Genomic DNA, 17882 nt, shown 5'->3' with positions numbered 1-17882 from the left:
CATCTTAACAGCATTTGCCTTCCTTTTGGTAAAAAAATGTCCATCTATGTTGAATAGAAGTTGAAATATTTGCGTTTGAAGGAGGTCAGGGTCGCCTGGTTTCAGAAGTAAAATTAGCGAGAAAATGGACGCCAAAGTTTGGTAACTTCCATAGCCTGAGAGTCTTTGGAAACTGAAAATTTATATTTTTAGTTCCTTTAATCAATGTTTTTCAGTAAAATCCACGCAAAAAATATATGTTTTTATGTTTTTAAATAGACATAAAAGGTGTTGAGCCTATAAAAGAAAATTAGAAAAAAATGCCCATCCGCCAAAAAAAATGCCGATTTCTTCGATTTGATTATTTTAATGAGCGCCTGATTTCACCATGATGCCTCACATATGAATTTCAAACTTCTCCACACAGGCGAAGTAAGTAAACAACTGTGCCATAATGGTTTTATTTTTTTAAAAAAAAGATTAAGATCATAAATCTTTACAGCAAAAGAATATTTGACTAGTAAATAATACAAAGATTAAGATTGTAAAGCTGTAAACATGCAAGCTTGGTGCATCACAAGTCCCGGAGGAGAGCCTGATCTGACATCTGAAAGAAAAAGATTTAAAAAGAAAATAAACCATTTTCATTTTTAAAAATAAGTTGAGCATTCACATCTGAAGTATTAGAAGTTTTGTTTTATTTTAATCATATAAATTCTGCTATAGCACTTTCATCAACTTAAAATAGTAAATGTACGCAAAATGATCCCTTTCAAGATCAGCACTTACTGATTGAGATACAAAAACAAAAAAAGACCAGTATTTACTAATTGTTATGACAAAGAAAAGAAAATGGAGGGACACAAAAATGCAATGGATCTATCGAGACAGGAGTTTATTTGTTACTCTATGTCAGACATAACAATCAACTGTATAAATAACATTATTACAATATATAAAAAATACAAAGTTGTTGGTCACCTCAGTTCAGTGCTCTTTTTCCTTCTATAGTTTGTTCTGTAAGTTTTGAACACTTCATAGAAATAAATGATGAAAATTTAGGCTATTTACAGTACACCAATCCTGCCATTAAAAGACTATTCACATAAGTCTTAAAGACCGTGGACGAGCTCTTTCGTCCAATTAAACAGAGGGAGAATTAGTTACAATCGACAGCTGTTAATATTTCAATATTTTAATCTATTCATGAGGCAAAGTCCTTATGTCTGAGCATGTTGCAGCACGTGGGCACTTGGAGCGGAGTGAAAACTCACCATTAACCTATGCTACTCACTCAAATCGCGGGATTGTTTACTCAACTACATTAGCTCACGTGGAGCGAGACCCTAAATTAATTAGGTATTTTGTGACTTCCTTTCTTTCATCACAGCAACTCAAAGAAGTCAGAGGCATAGTCTAGCTTTGGAATTTTGAATCATTTTGCAAAATATTTTTAATAACTGGATGTTCCCTTATAAGTTTTGTTCTTGATTTCGCTTTGTGTCAACAATTTGTTTGCACTATGAGGGGCAAGAAGTCATTCAAAACCACTTTCACCACTCTTCAAAAGGTTGCGCTTAGCTCTACTCCCATTTTAATAGAGAGGCAAAGAGAGGAGCTTTGTACCATGGTATAGGGAATCCAAAAGAAAGAACTCGGCATGCCTTAGGTTTGAACAGAAGCACTGTCAAGATGGATTAAACAGCATGAAATGAATGAAGAGACTTTCCTAGCTAAAAGAGGACGGCCTTTGAAGACTGATAGTTTTGATAAGGAGTTTATCCTATGAGCAATAGTAAAGATGTTTGAAAGAAATGAATTTGTTACTCTCAGAAAGTTGAAAAGATGGTTTTGCGATAATCATTATACAAACATATCGGAGACATGCCTTTTGAAAAAATAGAGACGTGTTGAGTTTACGTTCAGGAAATCAAAAGGTGGGAAAATTTACTGTGCGGAAGAAATCATATTATTGTTGTTTTAAGAAGTAAGTACTTGAGAGTGTTATTGAAAGACGTCCGTGAGAAAGGATATGAGGTTTTCTTGCTAGACGAAACTTTTATAAACGCTCACCATGTGCTCCAAAAAGAATGGCAGTCAAGGATGGATATATTAAAAGACAAGTTCCAGCTGGAAAAGGAGAGAGACTGATAATTTTGCACACTGTGGAAGCAGTGAACTAATTTTCAAATACAATTCCAGTGAAAACCGGGATTATCACAAGGAAATGAATGGCAACATTTTTCGAAATTGGATTCTTCAAAAAATATTACCTACACTGGACAAGCCATTTTGCATAGTGAAGAATAATGAATGCATCATATCACAACGTAGTGGAAGAAGAGGACAATACTCCAAAAAGTTCAAGCAGGAAAGAGGAAATAAAAGATTGGCTCAACAAAGAGAGCATACCATTTGCACTGTCTCAGCTTAAACCCGAGCTACTTTTGCTCGTTAAAGAAAGCAGAAAAGCCCAAGGATATCAGGCTGATAAACTTGTAGAACAGCAGGGACACATTTGCATACGTAATGATAAAGAATAATTAATTAACCAGTCACTAATTCTCTTCCAAATTTTAATTTTCATAAGGTCGTGGATGTATATAACTATCACCAAAAATATGGTTAAAATCGAAAGTAGTTGAGATATTTAGCTTCTAACGTGTTCACGAATTATGGGACGGACTATAGAAAGGCCCTTAAACCAATTTACCCGCTCTGATTTGATTGCTGTAAGGGCACGATATATCTTAAAAGAAACCAAAAGACAAATTCGCAAAGGAAAAAAGATACAGTTCTGTTCCATTTACTTTGCTTAAATAGATTTACAGTGCGAAAGAAATCACAATACAACTTGCTGAAGACAAAATGTCGTGCTGACTGAAATCATAAAATACTTATTGAACTTTTCAACTTTGACAGTCTTCACAGTATGCCCACAGCCCACAAGGTGGACAAATGACAAAATTATAACAGCCCACTTCCCCGACTACAACCAAATAAAAGAGAGATCAGAGGATACCATGCGTACCTCTTTTTTGGTGGCTTCCATTATACTAAAGATAGTACATAACAAGATGGGCCACTCAGCCAAAGATAGTACAAGACAAGATGGGCCACTCAGCCAAAGATAGTACATAACAAGATGGGCCACTCAGCCAAAGATAGTACATAACAAGATGGGCCACTCAGCCAAAAAAGTGTCCGCCGGAAGTTCGCTCTTTTCTTCAGATGGCACTGCAGTCTGTTGTGAAGCTCTCTTTCATTTCTCCAGAAGAAGAATAGGAATAGCACCTCCTTGCGTGCACAAATCGACTGCTGTTCATCAGCTGTTCGGGTTCGTTCAGTGCGGAGGTTTTTAGTTTTAAAAATTTTTTAATGACCTCTCGCCTTTCATTCTAAAGTCAAATTAAACAAAGAAAGCAGTCACCCCTTCCTCTGGAAGAAGTTTTTTATCAGCGAAACCATTTTAAAAAGCGTTCTTCAGAAATTTGAATTCTAATTTATTCAAAAACTTGTTAGTTTCACTTTGATTTTTTAAACACAAACAGGGTAACTCTGTTCGCAAAGGGTGCGCATTTGTGAAGAGGGCGCCACCGAATTTTGAGGACACTTTTAATTGGCTCAAAGAGAGGAGTGGCCCCTCTTATTATGTAGACTCTTTGATTATACTGCCCCCTGGGGGCTGCCAATAATCTGGTCATTATTCTGCATTTGTTAGTTGTTATTTAATATTTACTTTTTCAATAGTCTATTGCAGTGGGTGGCTTAGACAAAAAAAAGTGTGCGTGTTTGTGTGTGTGTGTGGGGGGGGGGGGGGGGGGTTGTTTTATTTATTTTGTACAAATTTTACTTGTTAGTTTTTGGTTACTATCCGCTTTATATTTTGTTATTCTTGTGGGTCTTCTTTGGATGTATGTGTGTGTGTGTGTGTGTGTGTGTGTGTGTGTGTGTGTGTGTGTGTGTGTGTGTGTGTGTGTGTGTGTGTGTGTGTGTGGGTGTGGGTGGGGTCACTTTTCAATTTATCTGCAAAAGAATAATGAATTGTATAAGTGCTTCAGTTTGGAAAGCCTTTAATTTGAGCTTAAACTCTCTCTTTATAAGAACTGAACGCATCGCCAAGTTTCAGTGAGGAGCCAGCGCCTGCTATTTTGAAAATCAAAGGATAGGCTCCAACCATAGCTGGAAATGGGGGGTCCAAATCCAAAAAATTAAAAAATGCAGAAGCCAGGGGGGCAAAATAATAACTTCCTTTTTCTTTGCTTTTCTTTTCTCACTTCTTTTATCCTTGTTCCTTACTGTGGTCTTGGAATGATTGCTATTACATCATAGTGTTTTAACTCATTTTTAAAATCTCTGCCTAATATCTGCTTTCATGTAATTGTGTCTACCTTTAAATCCACAAAAGTAAGTGACTGACAGGTGCTGTGGTGCAGTTTGCGTCTTTCCTTCAAACATCTATCGTTCTTATCACCCCTCCTTCTTTTTCATGTTTGTTATTCTCTTGTAACATCTCTAATCTTTGGCACTTATATTATGACCTCATTGTGTTGCAAGCGCAGAGAATCTCTTACTAAAACTTAAAGCAAATCCACAAAATACAATACAGTAGAAACCTGATATAACAGGGATGGTGGGAGTAGAGAAAATGTCCTGTTATATCCGATCCCTGTTAAATCAGAAATGCAAGGAAAGTAAGCATTTATTGTGGACTAATCCAGCTGTACTTATTCATGGGTATTTTCCTTTGCCACAAGTACCCACGAACAGGGGTTTTGGCACTAACTTTCTCCTTGCCTTCTTAAACCACATCAGAAGAGCTTGGTCCACAGCATCTGCATCGGGTAGTCTTATCTTCTTTCGATCCTGAGCAAACTTTCCTTTGGAGTATGCTGCCGCTATCTTCGCTCTATCCTTGATAATGGTGTGAATCGACCCTTGTGGAATGTCGAACAACAACAAATTCTCTGCCAGTGGAGCTTGCTTTTAGTCAACAACCTGGATTATTTCGTATTTTTTGTCAATTGAAAGGTATTTTCTCTTGCGCTTGATGTGCGTTGGTGACACATTACACGTGCGTGTTGCTAGGTTTCGGGCTAGATCGAGGTCTGCAGCACACCGCAGCCCTCTCTCACTTCACATGCTGTGTGTGCTTGCAGTGGCATGGCTTGTGTGGGCTTGCTCCATCACTGCGTTACTCTCTCTCTCTCTCTCTCTCTCTCTCTCTCTCTCTCTCTCTCTCTCTCTCTCTCTCTCTCTCTCTCTCTCTCTCTCTCTCTCTTTTACTTTTTACACATTGTTAACGAGCATTTGTCCCTGCTATAACCGGTTGGGATCCGATGAGGCCCTGTTATTGCCGATAACTTTTAATAGAGACAAAGAGTAGGAAAAAACGGGGATTTAAAAAAATCCCTGTTATTACCGGATCCCTGTTATTACCGGTGTTTGTTATATATCGTTTCCACTGTACATATAAAGGGAACACAAACCTTAGCTTCTGCAGCTAGATAGCCATCAATCTTGTCCTGTTTGCTGTGGTCAGCAGAAGTGCCCAGCTGGTCATGTAGCAAGGACAAGAACATACTGGCCATCTCAACCTCCTTGTGCTTCATGTCCGATAGGACCCAATTAACTGGGTTAATGCGTAGTTCTGATGGGGTCAGTTTGAAGCCATGCCTGTTGCGTGAGACAGAAGTGCAGACATACATCTAGTTGATAATAAATTACAATCATTACAAGGAAAAAAGAGCATTTAAGAAACCCTTTGTGACCAGTTTTGGCACTTGCTATAATAAAAACTGTATGCTTTTGACCCTGCTTCTGTCTTTGATTACTGTCGTGACAACCTTTCCAGCATGCTGTTGTTCAGACTAGTTTTAATCTCTCAAGTAGAGAGTTTGGTGGGGATTTTACAACCGTTAATGTTCAAGGAACTCACTGATGCAATTCAGACATGCATTTTGACCTTGGTTGTGAGGACCATAGCAGAAAAACTGAGATGCCAAATTTAACATATTCCTTTAAAAAAAGTAAAGCTCACCTCTTATCAAAAGCAAACAAAGAGCCCTAAATCATTATACTGCAGATATCAACGGGCTCTGATGTCAACTAAGAGAACATACCAAAAAAATTTACTACAACACTAGTTCACCGATCGAAACCATTTTGTATGGCAGCCCTAACGTGTTTCAATATTCATCTGCCTCACCATTTCTGGTAGGATTTCCACGTTGCTCGAGAATCTTCATGGTCATTGCCATCATCCAGGCGTAAAACTTTCACCAATACTGATGACTGCGAAGACAAAAATTAACACTCCGTCAGAATTTTGGGGGGAACAAAACATAACAATGACCAGCTGTTCAGAGGTATGCCCAAAATTTTGAAAATATTTTTATTGCAGTTTTGTAATCTGTGCATGGTACCTGTTGCATATGCTTGATATTTTGTCGAAATTCAAACTCCGAATGTTGAAAACAGTAAATAAAAAGAGACATTATGTAGGTGCAAACAATTGCTAAAATAATGAAAGTTTTTCTCTCTCCTGAAAACTTTTACTTTCTAGACTTAGAACAGTTGTGGAGCTTGCAGACAATAGGAGTCATGGCTATATCACACACGGCTGTTAGAAAGTGATACTTTAGTTTGCAGGCAGCTAGCGCGCCTCATCTTGTAATCTGACCCCGGTCGCGGGGTCATGAACTCGAGGCCAGGGGAATTCCCGGTGTCCCGGTGACAGCATTGTTCATTTCATTTTTAGGACAATTAAACTCTCAAAATGTGCCGATCAGTGACTTTGCCGTTATTTTATTTTGCCTGTTTGGAACAAGAAAGAACTTCTGCACTTACTGAAAAAGATGCAAAACTGTATGAAATAAAGATAAATATATATATATAGCGTTCTAAAAATGGCTCATATATTAACATTGCCCTTAGGGGGGGTGTAGATTTTTAAATCAACATTTCAGTCAATCAAAGCGAAAAAACATTCTTCAAATTCACATAAAATACACCAAAAATGGTCAAATATAAAAACTCACTTTGTTGTTTTTGTGCCAAGTCCACAGTTTTGGAGTAGTGAAGAGTTGATTGCAGTATCACCTTTTTTTTCTTTGTCGGAGGCACGTTGGATAATAGTTCAGGATTTGACCTGAGGTGCTGAGATTGCATCACAACTTTCAGCTGTTGTTCGATATTACGCATCCCAGCTCCTCTTCTCTCTAGCTTTGTCACAGAAGCACGGATACGTTCACCACCCTGTTCCCCATCTAAAGCCAAACCAAACCCATACGTTTGTATCCACGGGATGCAGTGGTTTTCTAGAATGTGGTGTTTGGGAAGTACCTTTTCACTAAAGTGTCTCCTGTAGAATGACATGTAAGTTTTGATGCATATGTCAAAAAGTGTGGTAGTCCGTCTTTTGACAGTGGTTGGCCGTGTGACATGTGGATGTGAACGCCCCTAAATGCATTGTTTAATTGACTGATTTTTTCTCCGAGAGTGTAAGCAGGGTCAATTATGTTTTGGAAGGGGGTGTTTTCTTCCATTTCTTTTACAATAAATGCAGTGAGGTCTTTATAAACGTGACTCATGATGTATTTGTGGCAGTGATTGCCAATGAAAGAGTGGCTGTGATATGCTACGGTGTGATGTTGTGTGAGTCAAGTATGCTGCCTCACCTATAGGCAATCCATAGGCTAACAATAAACTTTGCTGCAAGTTGAAAAAAAGTCTCAAGAAGGTTCCTTCCCCTTTTTTTTCCTCTTTACAATATCACGCCTATTTAGCCGTTTATAAAAAAAAAAAGGTCAGCATTCACATATCTGTGGCATATTTTTTCCCCTTATATACATCTTTTCATTATACATACATCAATATCCATCCTCCTGAAATAGACTAACTACTACAGAGACAAACCTTGTCATAGATCACACCATACATGGAACCCATGTTGCCCAGACATCCAATCTGGTGGAACTTGCTCAAGTTGAACTGTTTCTCATCAATCATAAGCCCTTTAAAAGTGGGATCTGCGAAAGATACAATTAATGAAGACACTGAAATGTGGCACCATGTGGTGGAATCAGGCACTTATCAGTTTTTGGGCAAATGGGGTTATTGGCATCATCTTAAAGTCTGTTCATTTGTCTTCCTTTTGGAGAAAAAATTATCCTTCTATGTTGAATAGAAATCGAGACATTTGCGACTGAACAAGGGGAGGGTTGCCTGGTTCCAGAGGTAAAATTAATGAGAAAATGGCCGCCAAAGTTTGGCAGCTTCCATAGCTTGAGAGTCCTTGGAAAATGAAAATCTACATTTTTTTTTAGTCTTTAATCAATGTTTTTCTGTAGGCCTGCAATCCACACAGAAATGCGTTTTTAGATAGACATAAAAGGCGTTGAGCCAAAAAAAGAAAATTAGAAAAAATTGCACAACGGCCAGAAAAATGCTGTTTTCTTCGATTTCATTATTTTGACGAGCACTTGTTTTCACCACGATGCCTCACAAATGTTTGCTTTTTTTGTATTGTCTTAACTCATTCGCTACGCTGAGCCGTGGGGGAGCGGCGCGGCTAAAAAATACGCTAAGCCGTCCCCGGCGGCTCGAGAACCGACGTTCAATTTTAGCTTGGTTTCTATTCCAATCCACATATCCATGTTGAAATAAAGGTCATAATATAAAGTTGACTCCCGGGTCAAGCGTTTCCACCGAAAATCGGAAGTTTTGATTCAGTTTTGAAACATGATTTCGAAGTTTATATTGGACACTGTTTTATCGCGAAGCCCAAATTATAGCCCAGACACCAGTCTTAGTACTTTTACACAACAAAATGTATCATTATTTTGCTCACTAAAGAAATGTAGGACTCTTCTTTATAATATTGATACTACTGGACTCAAATTGCCAGAGCACTGTAATTGAGAAATCAATATTTTTGAGTGCTAGGCCTAGATATAAATAGTCAAAATATTTTTTTCTCCCCAAAATCACTACTTTTTGGTGCATTTACTCAAAAAGTACCACCCGAGACATGTACAGGTTTATTCCAAATGCAATTCTAAATAATTCCATATAAGATACAATTTTTTTTTTCTGTTTGGGATCTTTTTTTCAAAATTATTTGTAAAAAATAATTTTTTTCAATATCGGAGGTTATGATCCAAATGTACAAATATTATGGAATGTATGTAAATAACTGCTCATTTTTCAATATTTTCCTGTTCTATATACAGTTATGGTCAGTGGCGTGGCTCTCCAAGCGCAAATGGCGCCATGGCGCCACCCTTTGAAATGTAGAAAGGATTTTCAAAAAAGGAAATACGATGTTCCAAAACTTAACAAAATATCACTATAATTATGTTTTTCAAACCAATCTCTTATTCCTAAGTACTCCAGTCTTTAGTTAAGGTGTGTATAATAAGGCTAGTGGGAGTAGGGTGGGTAAGCCTCCCGTTGCCGGTCGCAAGGGTCTCCCCGCGTCTTTCGTCCCTACGTCTGACTTCACCGAGGGCGCCGAACCCAGATCGGCCCAGCCTGAACCTGTGTCTCTGCCTGAACCCATCTGGGTGTTCATTGTTTAGGTGTGACGTCTGGTCAAAATAATTCAAAATGATCAATAAACTTTGATTCAATCAGTTCAAAACAGGGTTTTCTTTCCAAGAATAGCAAAAAAAGTTTCTTTAATACCCCATCCAGACGTTTGACGGAAGACAAAAGAGATATCACCAAGAACATAACTCAGCTAAAAATACTACCGCAGGTCTTTATAATCATTGCTCCCATCATACTAAGAGATTGTACTGTTGGGCCAAGGGGCCAAGATGGATTTGGCGCCTGTATGGTTGGGAAGGGATGGTAGTTAGCCTGGACAAGGCCACATGGCATGGTTGCGAACTGTCTAAAAATAGGTTTTATTGTCTGCTTTCTAGAAACCAGAACTGCAAGGAATCAGGGAATGGGGTCATTATGTCAAGACGCCCAGAGGGCAATAGTGCATGCAAGTTCTTCACTGTGAATGTGTGCTTTTCTGTTGATCAGTTGGAAGTTATGTGATGTGATTATGCGCATCTTGAGCGCTGAACTCTCTCTCGATCAATATAAAAGATTGTACCAGCACTTATCTATTCTTCTCGCATGGAAGTAGGTGTCCCTATATCAGTATTAAAATTAAACGAAGAGGCGTATATATAGTAGGTCTGCAGTTTATAGGCCTGTAATAAGTAGGCAATACTATTCGTTGTGATAAATTTGTTCTTGGCGCCACCTTCTCTGGAAGTGATGCCACGCCCCTGGTTATGGTTATTTTGATGTATAATTTGACTAGGTGCAAACATATTTTTTGAGTTTCATCTGAGATTATTAATTTTTTGTTTTCAAATTTTATCCGCAGCCAATCACAATTGTGTTGCATCATCGCCTTTTTACAGGAACCAAAGTTGAAAAATACTCAAATAAACAATACAGATGTATTCTACAAACCATACTGAAAATGTTGGTATATAATATGTTGATATTTATTTGAATTTATGGCCCCCAAGACCTGTGAACTGCGCACTAGTCATCATCTCATTTCGCCCTCCCGAAAAAAATTCATCCACAAGCCGAAAATAATATGTAGCAAATGAGTTAATGTCCTACTATAAATCACAAACTAATGGTTTTGAAGCCAGAGCGTTAAGCCCATGTTTGAGTTGCTCACTCAAGTAAAGAGAAGAACATCATTTCTATCCTGGTCATTTAGTACAGGTAAAAACCAAGACAGACAAGACAAGAAAAGGAAAGAAAAGAAATTGACCTATCAGTGGCACCCTCCAAACATCCATGTGTTAAAAAATGGAGAAACGATATATATGGGTTTAACAGTTTTAACACCTCTATCAACACTATTATCCATGTGTTAAGCTCCACACGTTAATAAAAAGCAGACAGGAAGACAAAAAAATACTGCACTGCTACATCAAAGAAGATGGGAGGTTTTTAAAAGATCACACCTGCGGAGAACTAAGAAATGGTTGGACACAACAAAGCCTGCAATAGACACATGACTTCAGTAAAGATCACCTGTTGAAATTGGGTACACACAGGAGAAGATTGCAGCTAATAGGAGGAGGGAATCAGGATCAGTCTCAGGAGAAAGATGAAGTAGGGGAAAAGGCTTTTCTGACACACCTCTTTTTGTTTAATATAGATTGAAAAGTGTACAGAGCTTGCTGCTGAGCAGAAATTTGTGCAATATATAAATGATATGTATTATCATATATTATTAATTACTAATATGTTATCACAGAAACCTGAAATATGGACCACTGTAGTATTACCACCGCAGTGTGTAAAGACTGAATATTGCCCCCTATATTATTAACGAACATTATTATCCCCATGGTATGTAATGACTGAACGCTGCCCCCTACAATGGTCACCTTTGGGCCTGGAAACATTGTCCACATGTAGAACTGTCGAGCCGGTGTTGAGAGACATACAGGAGATCCTGCCGTTGAGAGTCATGAACAGGTAGTCTGCTCCTGTCGGTCCATACACCTGACTGATCTGGAACCATGTAAGAGAGACAGTGAAGTTATGGGCTTTAGGGGAGGGGGGCGTGGGGGTCGGATGGTAACTAGCTACCACTAGGAACAAAGAAAGAAAGATACAAAAGAAGTTTCTTACCATCTGGTATAAATCTACAGTAGCATAACCATCAGTGTGTGTATTTCTGTTGATTTTTAAAAATAATATAATGTATAATTAAAAAATAAACGTATCTATATATAACTGTAAAGGTCTGTGATAAATTTCCGCTTGTGATGCATCTTATGTGATTTGTGTATTATTGTCAGCTTTACTTTTCTCTTCATACTGAATAATGTATCATTTATATTCTGTGTATACCAGCATGTGTTTTTTCATTTCTGTACAGCAAAGAAAAATTTCCTTCTGGGACAATAAAGTATCATCTTATCTTATTTCATCTAACTAAAAAAAAACTTTTAAGCTTCAGAGATGAGCTGTTAGCTGAGCTTGAATAATTATTTTCTTCTGAAAAAGCAAAACAAAACAAAACAAATAATCTTTTCTCTATTTAAGCAGTCAGTTCTTGCCAACAATACATACATCAGCGGAAGATATTTTTGTCTCTTGAATGTCCTTGTATTCTTCCTTGGAGAGGTTAATGTCTTGTCGGAAGTTGCGTAGTTTCATTGTGGGTAAATGGAGGACAATCACCATCAGATGTGATGCTGAAACACACAAGACAAAAATAAACTGAAGATTTGTGAACTTCACAAGTCCAAAAATATTCCAAGATACAAAAACAGTATCTCTCTTCAGAGATCTGAACAATAAAGCTAAACAGAAACCCCGTATTGAAGAGCGTACAGGAAATAATTTTACTCTCAAATTAACCTGTTAACACAGTGGAGTACACTTAAACCGAAAATGGTTAATCCAAAAACAGCAGTTAACTGAAAGATTTTTTTTCTTCTATTTGAACAGTCTCTCTAAACCTAGAAAAGGAAGAGGCACTTCCAGCGACTCTGGGTAGCAACAGAAGTGGGAAAGAAACGTGGAAGAATGCCGCTGTACTAGCACCAGATGTTTATGATGGGTTTGAAAGAGGCGAGGAGACTGATAGCGGCACTTGACCTCGAGGGTGCTTACAATAGGGTTGAATATGATGTCCTTTTGAGAACAATGATCAACCTGAAGATTAGCCCCCAGCTCGTATAGGTGAGGCATTGCTGAAGAGGAAAGTTGCAATGCGGCTGGGAAACTGGACATCTGGCACCAGAAGCATCACACCGGGGTTGCCTCGGGGGTCATCACTCTCATCAGTGTTATTCAAGATATACACAGTTGGAATCACTTCAGAATAACTGGAAGGCCCAAGGCATGTGCTGAGCTTTGCAGATGATGTCCTTGTATACAGACAGGGTAAGGGCCGGCAAGAAACAGCTAAAGCAGTGCAACATGAGCCGGATCGAATTGTGGGCAATGGTGAGTAGACCACAACGGCAAACTCCACCCTGACCAGGCCTGCGTGCTGTGGTGCTCACCGAAGAGTCACACGGTGAAAGCAGAGATGTCCATCACCATCAACAGCAAGGTCATGAAGCGTGAGCACTCAGACTCCCAACTGTAAGGTTGTGGGTTCGAATCCCATCAGGGACCCGACGTTGTGTCCTTGGGAAAGACACTTTACACAAATTTTCCTCACTTCACCTACTGGGGAATGGGTACCCAACTATAGACAGTGAAAGATCTCGTCAGTTTGTAAGTTTTTGAGTGCTTAATCAGCTGCTTGCACTGTATGCTTCCCTGGAGGCTGAGAATGTTTCTGATTGTTCTATGGTCTGCTGGGGAAATTATATATTGTGTAAAGTGTACAGAGCTTGCTGTAGAGCCGAGTTAAGCGCTATACAAATACCAATTATTATTATTATCTTGGTATTACCTATGACAGATCACTCTCAGATAAAGATCACATAACCAGGATCGTCACAAGGTTCAGAAAAGGTCTGACTGCACTGAAAACCAAGGTGTGTAACAGAATGCCACAGAGAATTTTAGCCATACTATACCAGACTCTTGTGCTGTCTGTGATAGATTATGGCCTCAGTCTCCTCACCTTGACAACGCCGCAGCTGAAACGCCTTGAGAGAATTCAGAATGAAGGTATGCGGACTGTTCTCAGGTGTACACGAGACACATCCTGCGAGGCTATGCGCTATCTCCTGGACCTCCCAACCATGGTAGAACGTCATAAGATTGCTCAGGTGAAAGCGTATTTATGAGAGTCATTGCCGATGATAAGCACCCATTGCATGACAAAGGGGGAAAAACTGTACACACACGTCTGCTTAGAGGCACTAAAAGGATGAATGAGGCAGCGACAACTTTGGCTAACTGCTGTGAAGTGCAAGACATCCGAAGGGGCAGCTCATGGGTCAGTGTTACCGACACACTTGGGCACTATACTCAAGTGGTAGGAACCTTAGGCAGAGAATGTCATGAGGGGGCAGCCAATGCTGAGGTAGAGACTGATAGAGGAGAACAGCGAACAAGATGGCGTAGTCATCTTCACAGATGGATCAATACAGCGTGGTGTCAAATTTGGATAGGCTTTCAGCGCCCGTGTAAACGGGGTCACAGATAGAGAGCTGTCAGGCGCCACTAGTATAACCACGTCCAGCATGTGCATGGAATGAAGGCCATCACAGAGATCCTTCACTGGATTAAGGCGACGGAGTATCAGTCTGCCATCCTCGTCACGGATCAATGAGTACACTAAAAAAAGTGAAGAAACACATGATGTATGCAGGCTGGGGAGAGGCAATACAAAGCAGCAGACTCACAAGGATTGTATAGATCTTTAACCCTGGTCATGCAGAAGTTCGAGGCAATGAACGTGCTGGTAAGCTAGCCGGCCAGGCTTTTAACTTACGTTGGCGGCACTTGGCAGCACCATGCAACTAGATCTACCAACTGTCATGGCAGCATTGACAGCATGGTTCAATGACCACAGAGAAGATGAAGGCACCACATCACACACAATGGAAAGACTGAGGGAAGCTGGTGTCTCAAGAGGGTCGGGGAGAGACAGCAACCTGCGTGGAAAAGCCAGAAGAATATCTAACCAGCTGATGACTGGCACGATCAGCAAGCACAACCTTTCATGGATCCTGGAGAGGAGGGAGGAGCAGCTATGGCATTGTGCCACCTGCAATGATGCCTTTTCTCCAACGACGTAAGTAAGTAAATGGCTGTAGAGTGGGTGTTCCTTCCACTTTGCTTGTATCTCTATTTCGATGGGGTTTTGGCCTCTGAATATTTTTTTTCTTTTTTCAGGTTTCTCTGATCAATAGCCTTCTTTTGTTACGGAATCAACTGTCTTGTTCTCAAACTGGTTGAAGAGGGATGGTATTCACTGTAGCTCAACTTCGTTGTAGTATTTCCAGAGATTTGCAATCGTTGTTGACAGGTCATTTAGCTTGCTGCCTCTATTTGATAGAAAGGTTTGAAGACGGGAAAGGGTGTCTGTGAGGAATAGGTGAAATAAACTTGAAGCTTAAAAGTTTTCTGATAGAACTAGGGGCCAAGTAATTTTAGACTGACTTTTTGACAAGCATAAATATAAATTCAACAACATGTAATAAACTGAAATTTACCTTTAGGAGGAAATTCTGGGAACAATAAGACGAACACCATGTCATTACCAGAGGGGCTCTGCTTCACAGATAGAATGCGTAAACATCTCACCTGCATTGGAGAAAATAACATTTACAATATGACACATGCATCCTGAAGCTGAACACAGCGATAAAAAGCAGGAAGTATAAACAAAAGGTTATATTTGAATTTTATAATAATGATGATGAAGATGATGATGAAGCATCTTCATTTGTTGCCTAGCTGCCACACCTACTTGTACCAGAATCTACAGTGTAAAAATTAAACTCTTCATTGCAAGCTGGATATGTGAGTTTGATTCCCAAATCCCTGGGGATGCTGCATCCCTTTCATCCACGGTTAGCTTCAACAGGCAGAATCAAAGAAGCCTACATTACAAATGATCTAAATTGGGTCGATGGGACGTAACATTAACATAATTTACAACCAAATCAAATCCCTCTGCCTGGTAGGGTGAATAGGCACTTTGGTCCTCATCCACCTCCATAATCTCTTACATGCAAGTTCCAAACCTTGCACCCTGGGATCTTGTCATCAGCTTGTATACCAAGCCATGCAATGGGTTGGTATTAACATAACACTACTGGACAAGAGATTTCCTTGTTGCAGATAAGTGGTTGGCATATCGAAATCGATATATTGATATTTTTACACATATCGATATCGTATCAAAGTAGTCAAAAAAATATCGATATTTCGATATTTTGATATTATGCCCACCACTCAGCACCGTTTTCCAGGAATTAGCAGGCTGATTTTATGTTTTCACCCACGATAAAACACACCCAAAAAAATCCAAACAAAAAAAAAATTTTTTAAATACTAGAAGACAGCCGTGTTTGGCGCGTTGGAAATATCGACAAGATTCGAGGCCTATATTTGATGGCGAATTTCAAGTTATCGATAATAATTTTGTAATATACTATAGAAAAATATTGATATTTCTTCCGAAAAAATATCGATATCGTATTGAATTCAATATTGCTGATATCACCCATCACTATTGCAGATTACTGGCCAGGGTAGATAAGCCCACAGAAGAGCCTCAACAGTCTAGTGTTCATGATCAAGGCAACTTATTCAGTTGAGGAATATTGGCTGTGGTCCAGCCCAAAGAGGGATGGGTTCCATCACATTTTCTCAGCCTCAAAGGCACACCACAATAAACAGTTTCATATGAGATAGGTCGTCCAATGGCAAAAGGACCACGGCATTCATTTCCCTTGAGAGCAGAAGTGAAAATGACAAAACCTTGCGGTTTTCCACATTTCATTTTTATGCTCAGCAAATCCTAAGTTTAAACAACACAGCAGCAAGTCACATTGCTATTAAAAGTCACAGAAACCCCAAAAAATTTCTTTGTCAACCTTTAACTCTTTTCCTACCAGGCCAAAATCCACCACTGGCCCAGGGCTTTTCCCTGACCTATTTTTACCCCCCTACCCCACCAAAGGAAAATGTCAAAACATCCAACTAAACACACACAAACCATAGCATATTATGGTCTATGAAACCGAAGGTTAACAAATAAAGTATCAGATGGCGATACAATATTGAAGATTCATTCCAATTATAATAGTTTGAGGTTTCTAAAAGTGATTATGCAATATCGAAGGTGTCATATGAAATCAACAATTTTCCAACTTTGAAAGGTTACACCTAAAAAAGTACAACAGCATCATTCAAACTTCCCAGGTCGGTTGCCTCAAGTAAGGCAAAGAAATGCTGAAAGTTATGTATGTGTACCTAAAATAGAAGTGAAAATATGAAACATAATATACTGAAATCAGGGGAGCGCTTTTCTTCTCATTTTTACGCTTCGAAGAGGACAAAAAAAGCGCTGAAACGACTTAAAATCGTCTCTCAGTGCTATATTTTCTTTCATATCTGCTAACTAGTGGTAGGAAAAATCCGGATAATCTAACCAAATAATCAGATAATTCTCAATGAATCGTTATCCAGATTCAGACTCCTGACTCTCTTTCCTAACCCGCTTGTCAGAGTGGATCTAACCCATTTGCCGAAGCAGTTCATAACCCATTTGCAGAAGAGGATCAGTCTCTCTTCCTAAACGCGTTTGCGCAAACGGATCAGAATCTCTTTCATAAGGCATTTAGGAGAGGTTGCTTCCCTTGTTATTAGACTTGTTGATTTAGCCTTCAGACCTTGGCATTGGTGTCAGAATATATTTTTATTTGTTGACCTCTTTCTTTGGGTTAAAAGGGAGTACAATGTAGTTATTCAACCTGATCTAACATGACAAATTTGTGGTTTGCGGGGTTTCTAGGCCAAGCTAGGCTAAAGGTCAGAACATACATTGGGCCTTACAGATGGTAGGCGTAGTAGTGATGAAATTAATCACGACGCGTAGGAAGACAACACTTGGATTGGCGGCACGTGTGATGACCTTGACTCACGGCTTTGAACTTTGAAGGCTGACGTTGGGTGTCTTAGATCTTTTTGCACTTTGACTTTTATATAGCTTAATGTTATGTTTTTATTGTTCAGTGGTCAATAGATTTTTGGAGATGGCTTTTAAAGTGTGCAAGCGTGCGAGTGGGTGCATGTGTGTGTGTTTGTGTGTGTGTGTTTGTGTGTATGTGTGTGTATGTGTGTGTGTGAGTGTGTGTGTGTGTGTGTGTTTGTGTGTATGTGTGTGTGTGTGTTTGTGTGTGTGTTTGTGTGTATGTGTGTGTGTGTGTGCATGCTTGTGTGTC

The 17882-nt window shown here is 39.3% G+C and overlaps 1 protein-coding gene across 3 annotated transcripts in view; it reads right to left on the bottom strand.

Annotated features, from left to right (window-relative positions):
- Positions 1-424: 424 nt before the first annotated feature.
- LOC101860420 overlaps positions 425-17882 on the bottom strand; it is a 64833-nt gene continuing 47375 nt past the window's right edge. For all 3 annotated transcript variants that reach the window (XM_013084665.2, XM_035970700.1, XM_035970701.1), the window contains 7 exons: positions 15144-15234; positions 12091-12215; positions 11400-11526; positions 7897-8009; positions 6188-6273; positions 5469-5655; positions 425-586 (listed from right to left, as the gene is read on the bottom strand). In XM_013084665.2, the coding sequence (XP_012940119.1) occupies positions 554-586; positions 5469-5655; positions 6188-6273; positions 7897-8009; positions 11400-11526; positions 12091-12215; positions 15144-15234 (762 nt within the window). In that variant the 3' untranslated portion in view covers positions 425-553. The remainder of the gene's footprint in view (positions 587-5468; positions 5656-6187; positions 6274-7896; positions 8010-11399; positions 11527-12090; positions 12216-15143; positions 15235-17882) is intronic.

Source organism: Aplysia californica, unplaced genomic scaffold, assembly GCF_000002075.1.
Source record: "Aplysia californica isolate F4 #8 unplaced genomic scaffold, AplCal3.0 scaffold00308, whole genome shotgun sequence".
NCBI classification, from domain to species: Eukaryota; Metazoa; Mollusca; class Gastropoda; order Aplysiida; family Aplysiidae; genus Aplysia; species Aplysia californica.
The sequence above is the reverse complement of the archived record's forward strand: the minus strand, read 5'-3'. Positions and strand labels throughout refer to the sequence as shown.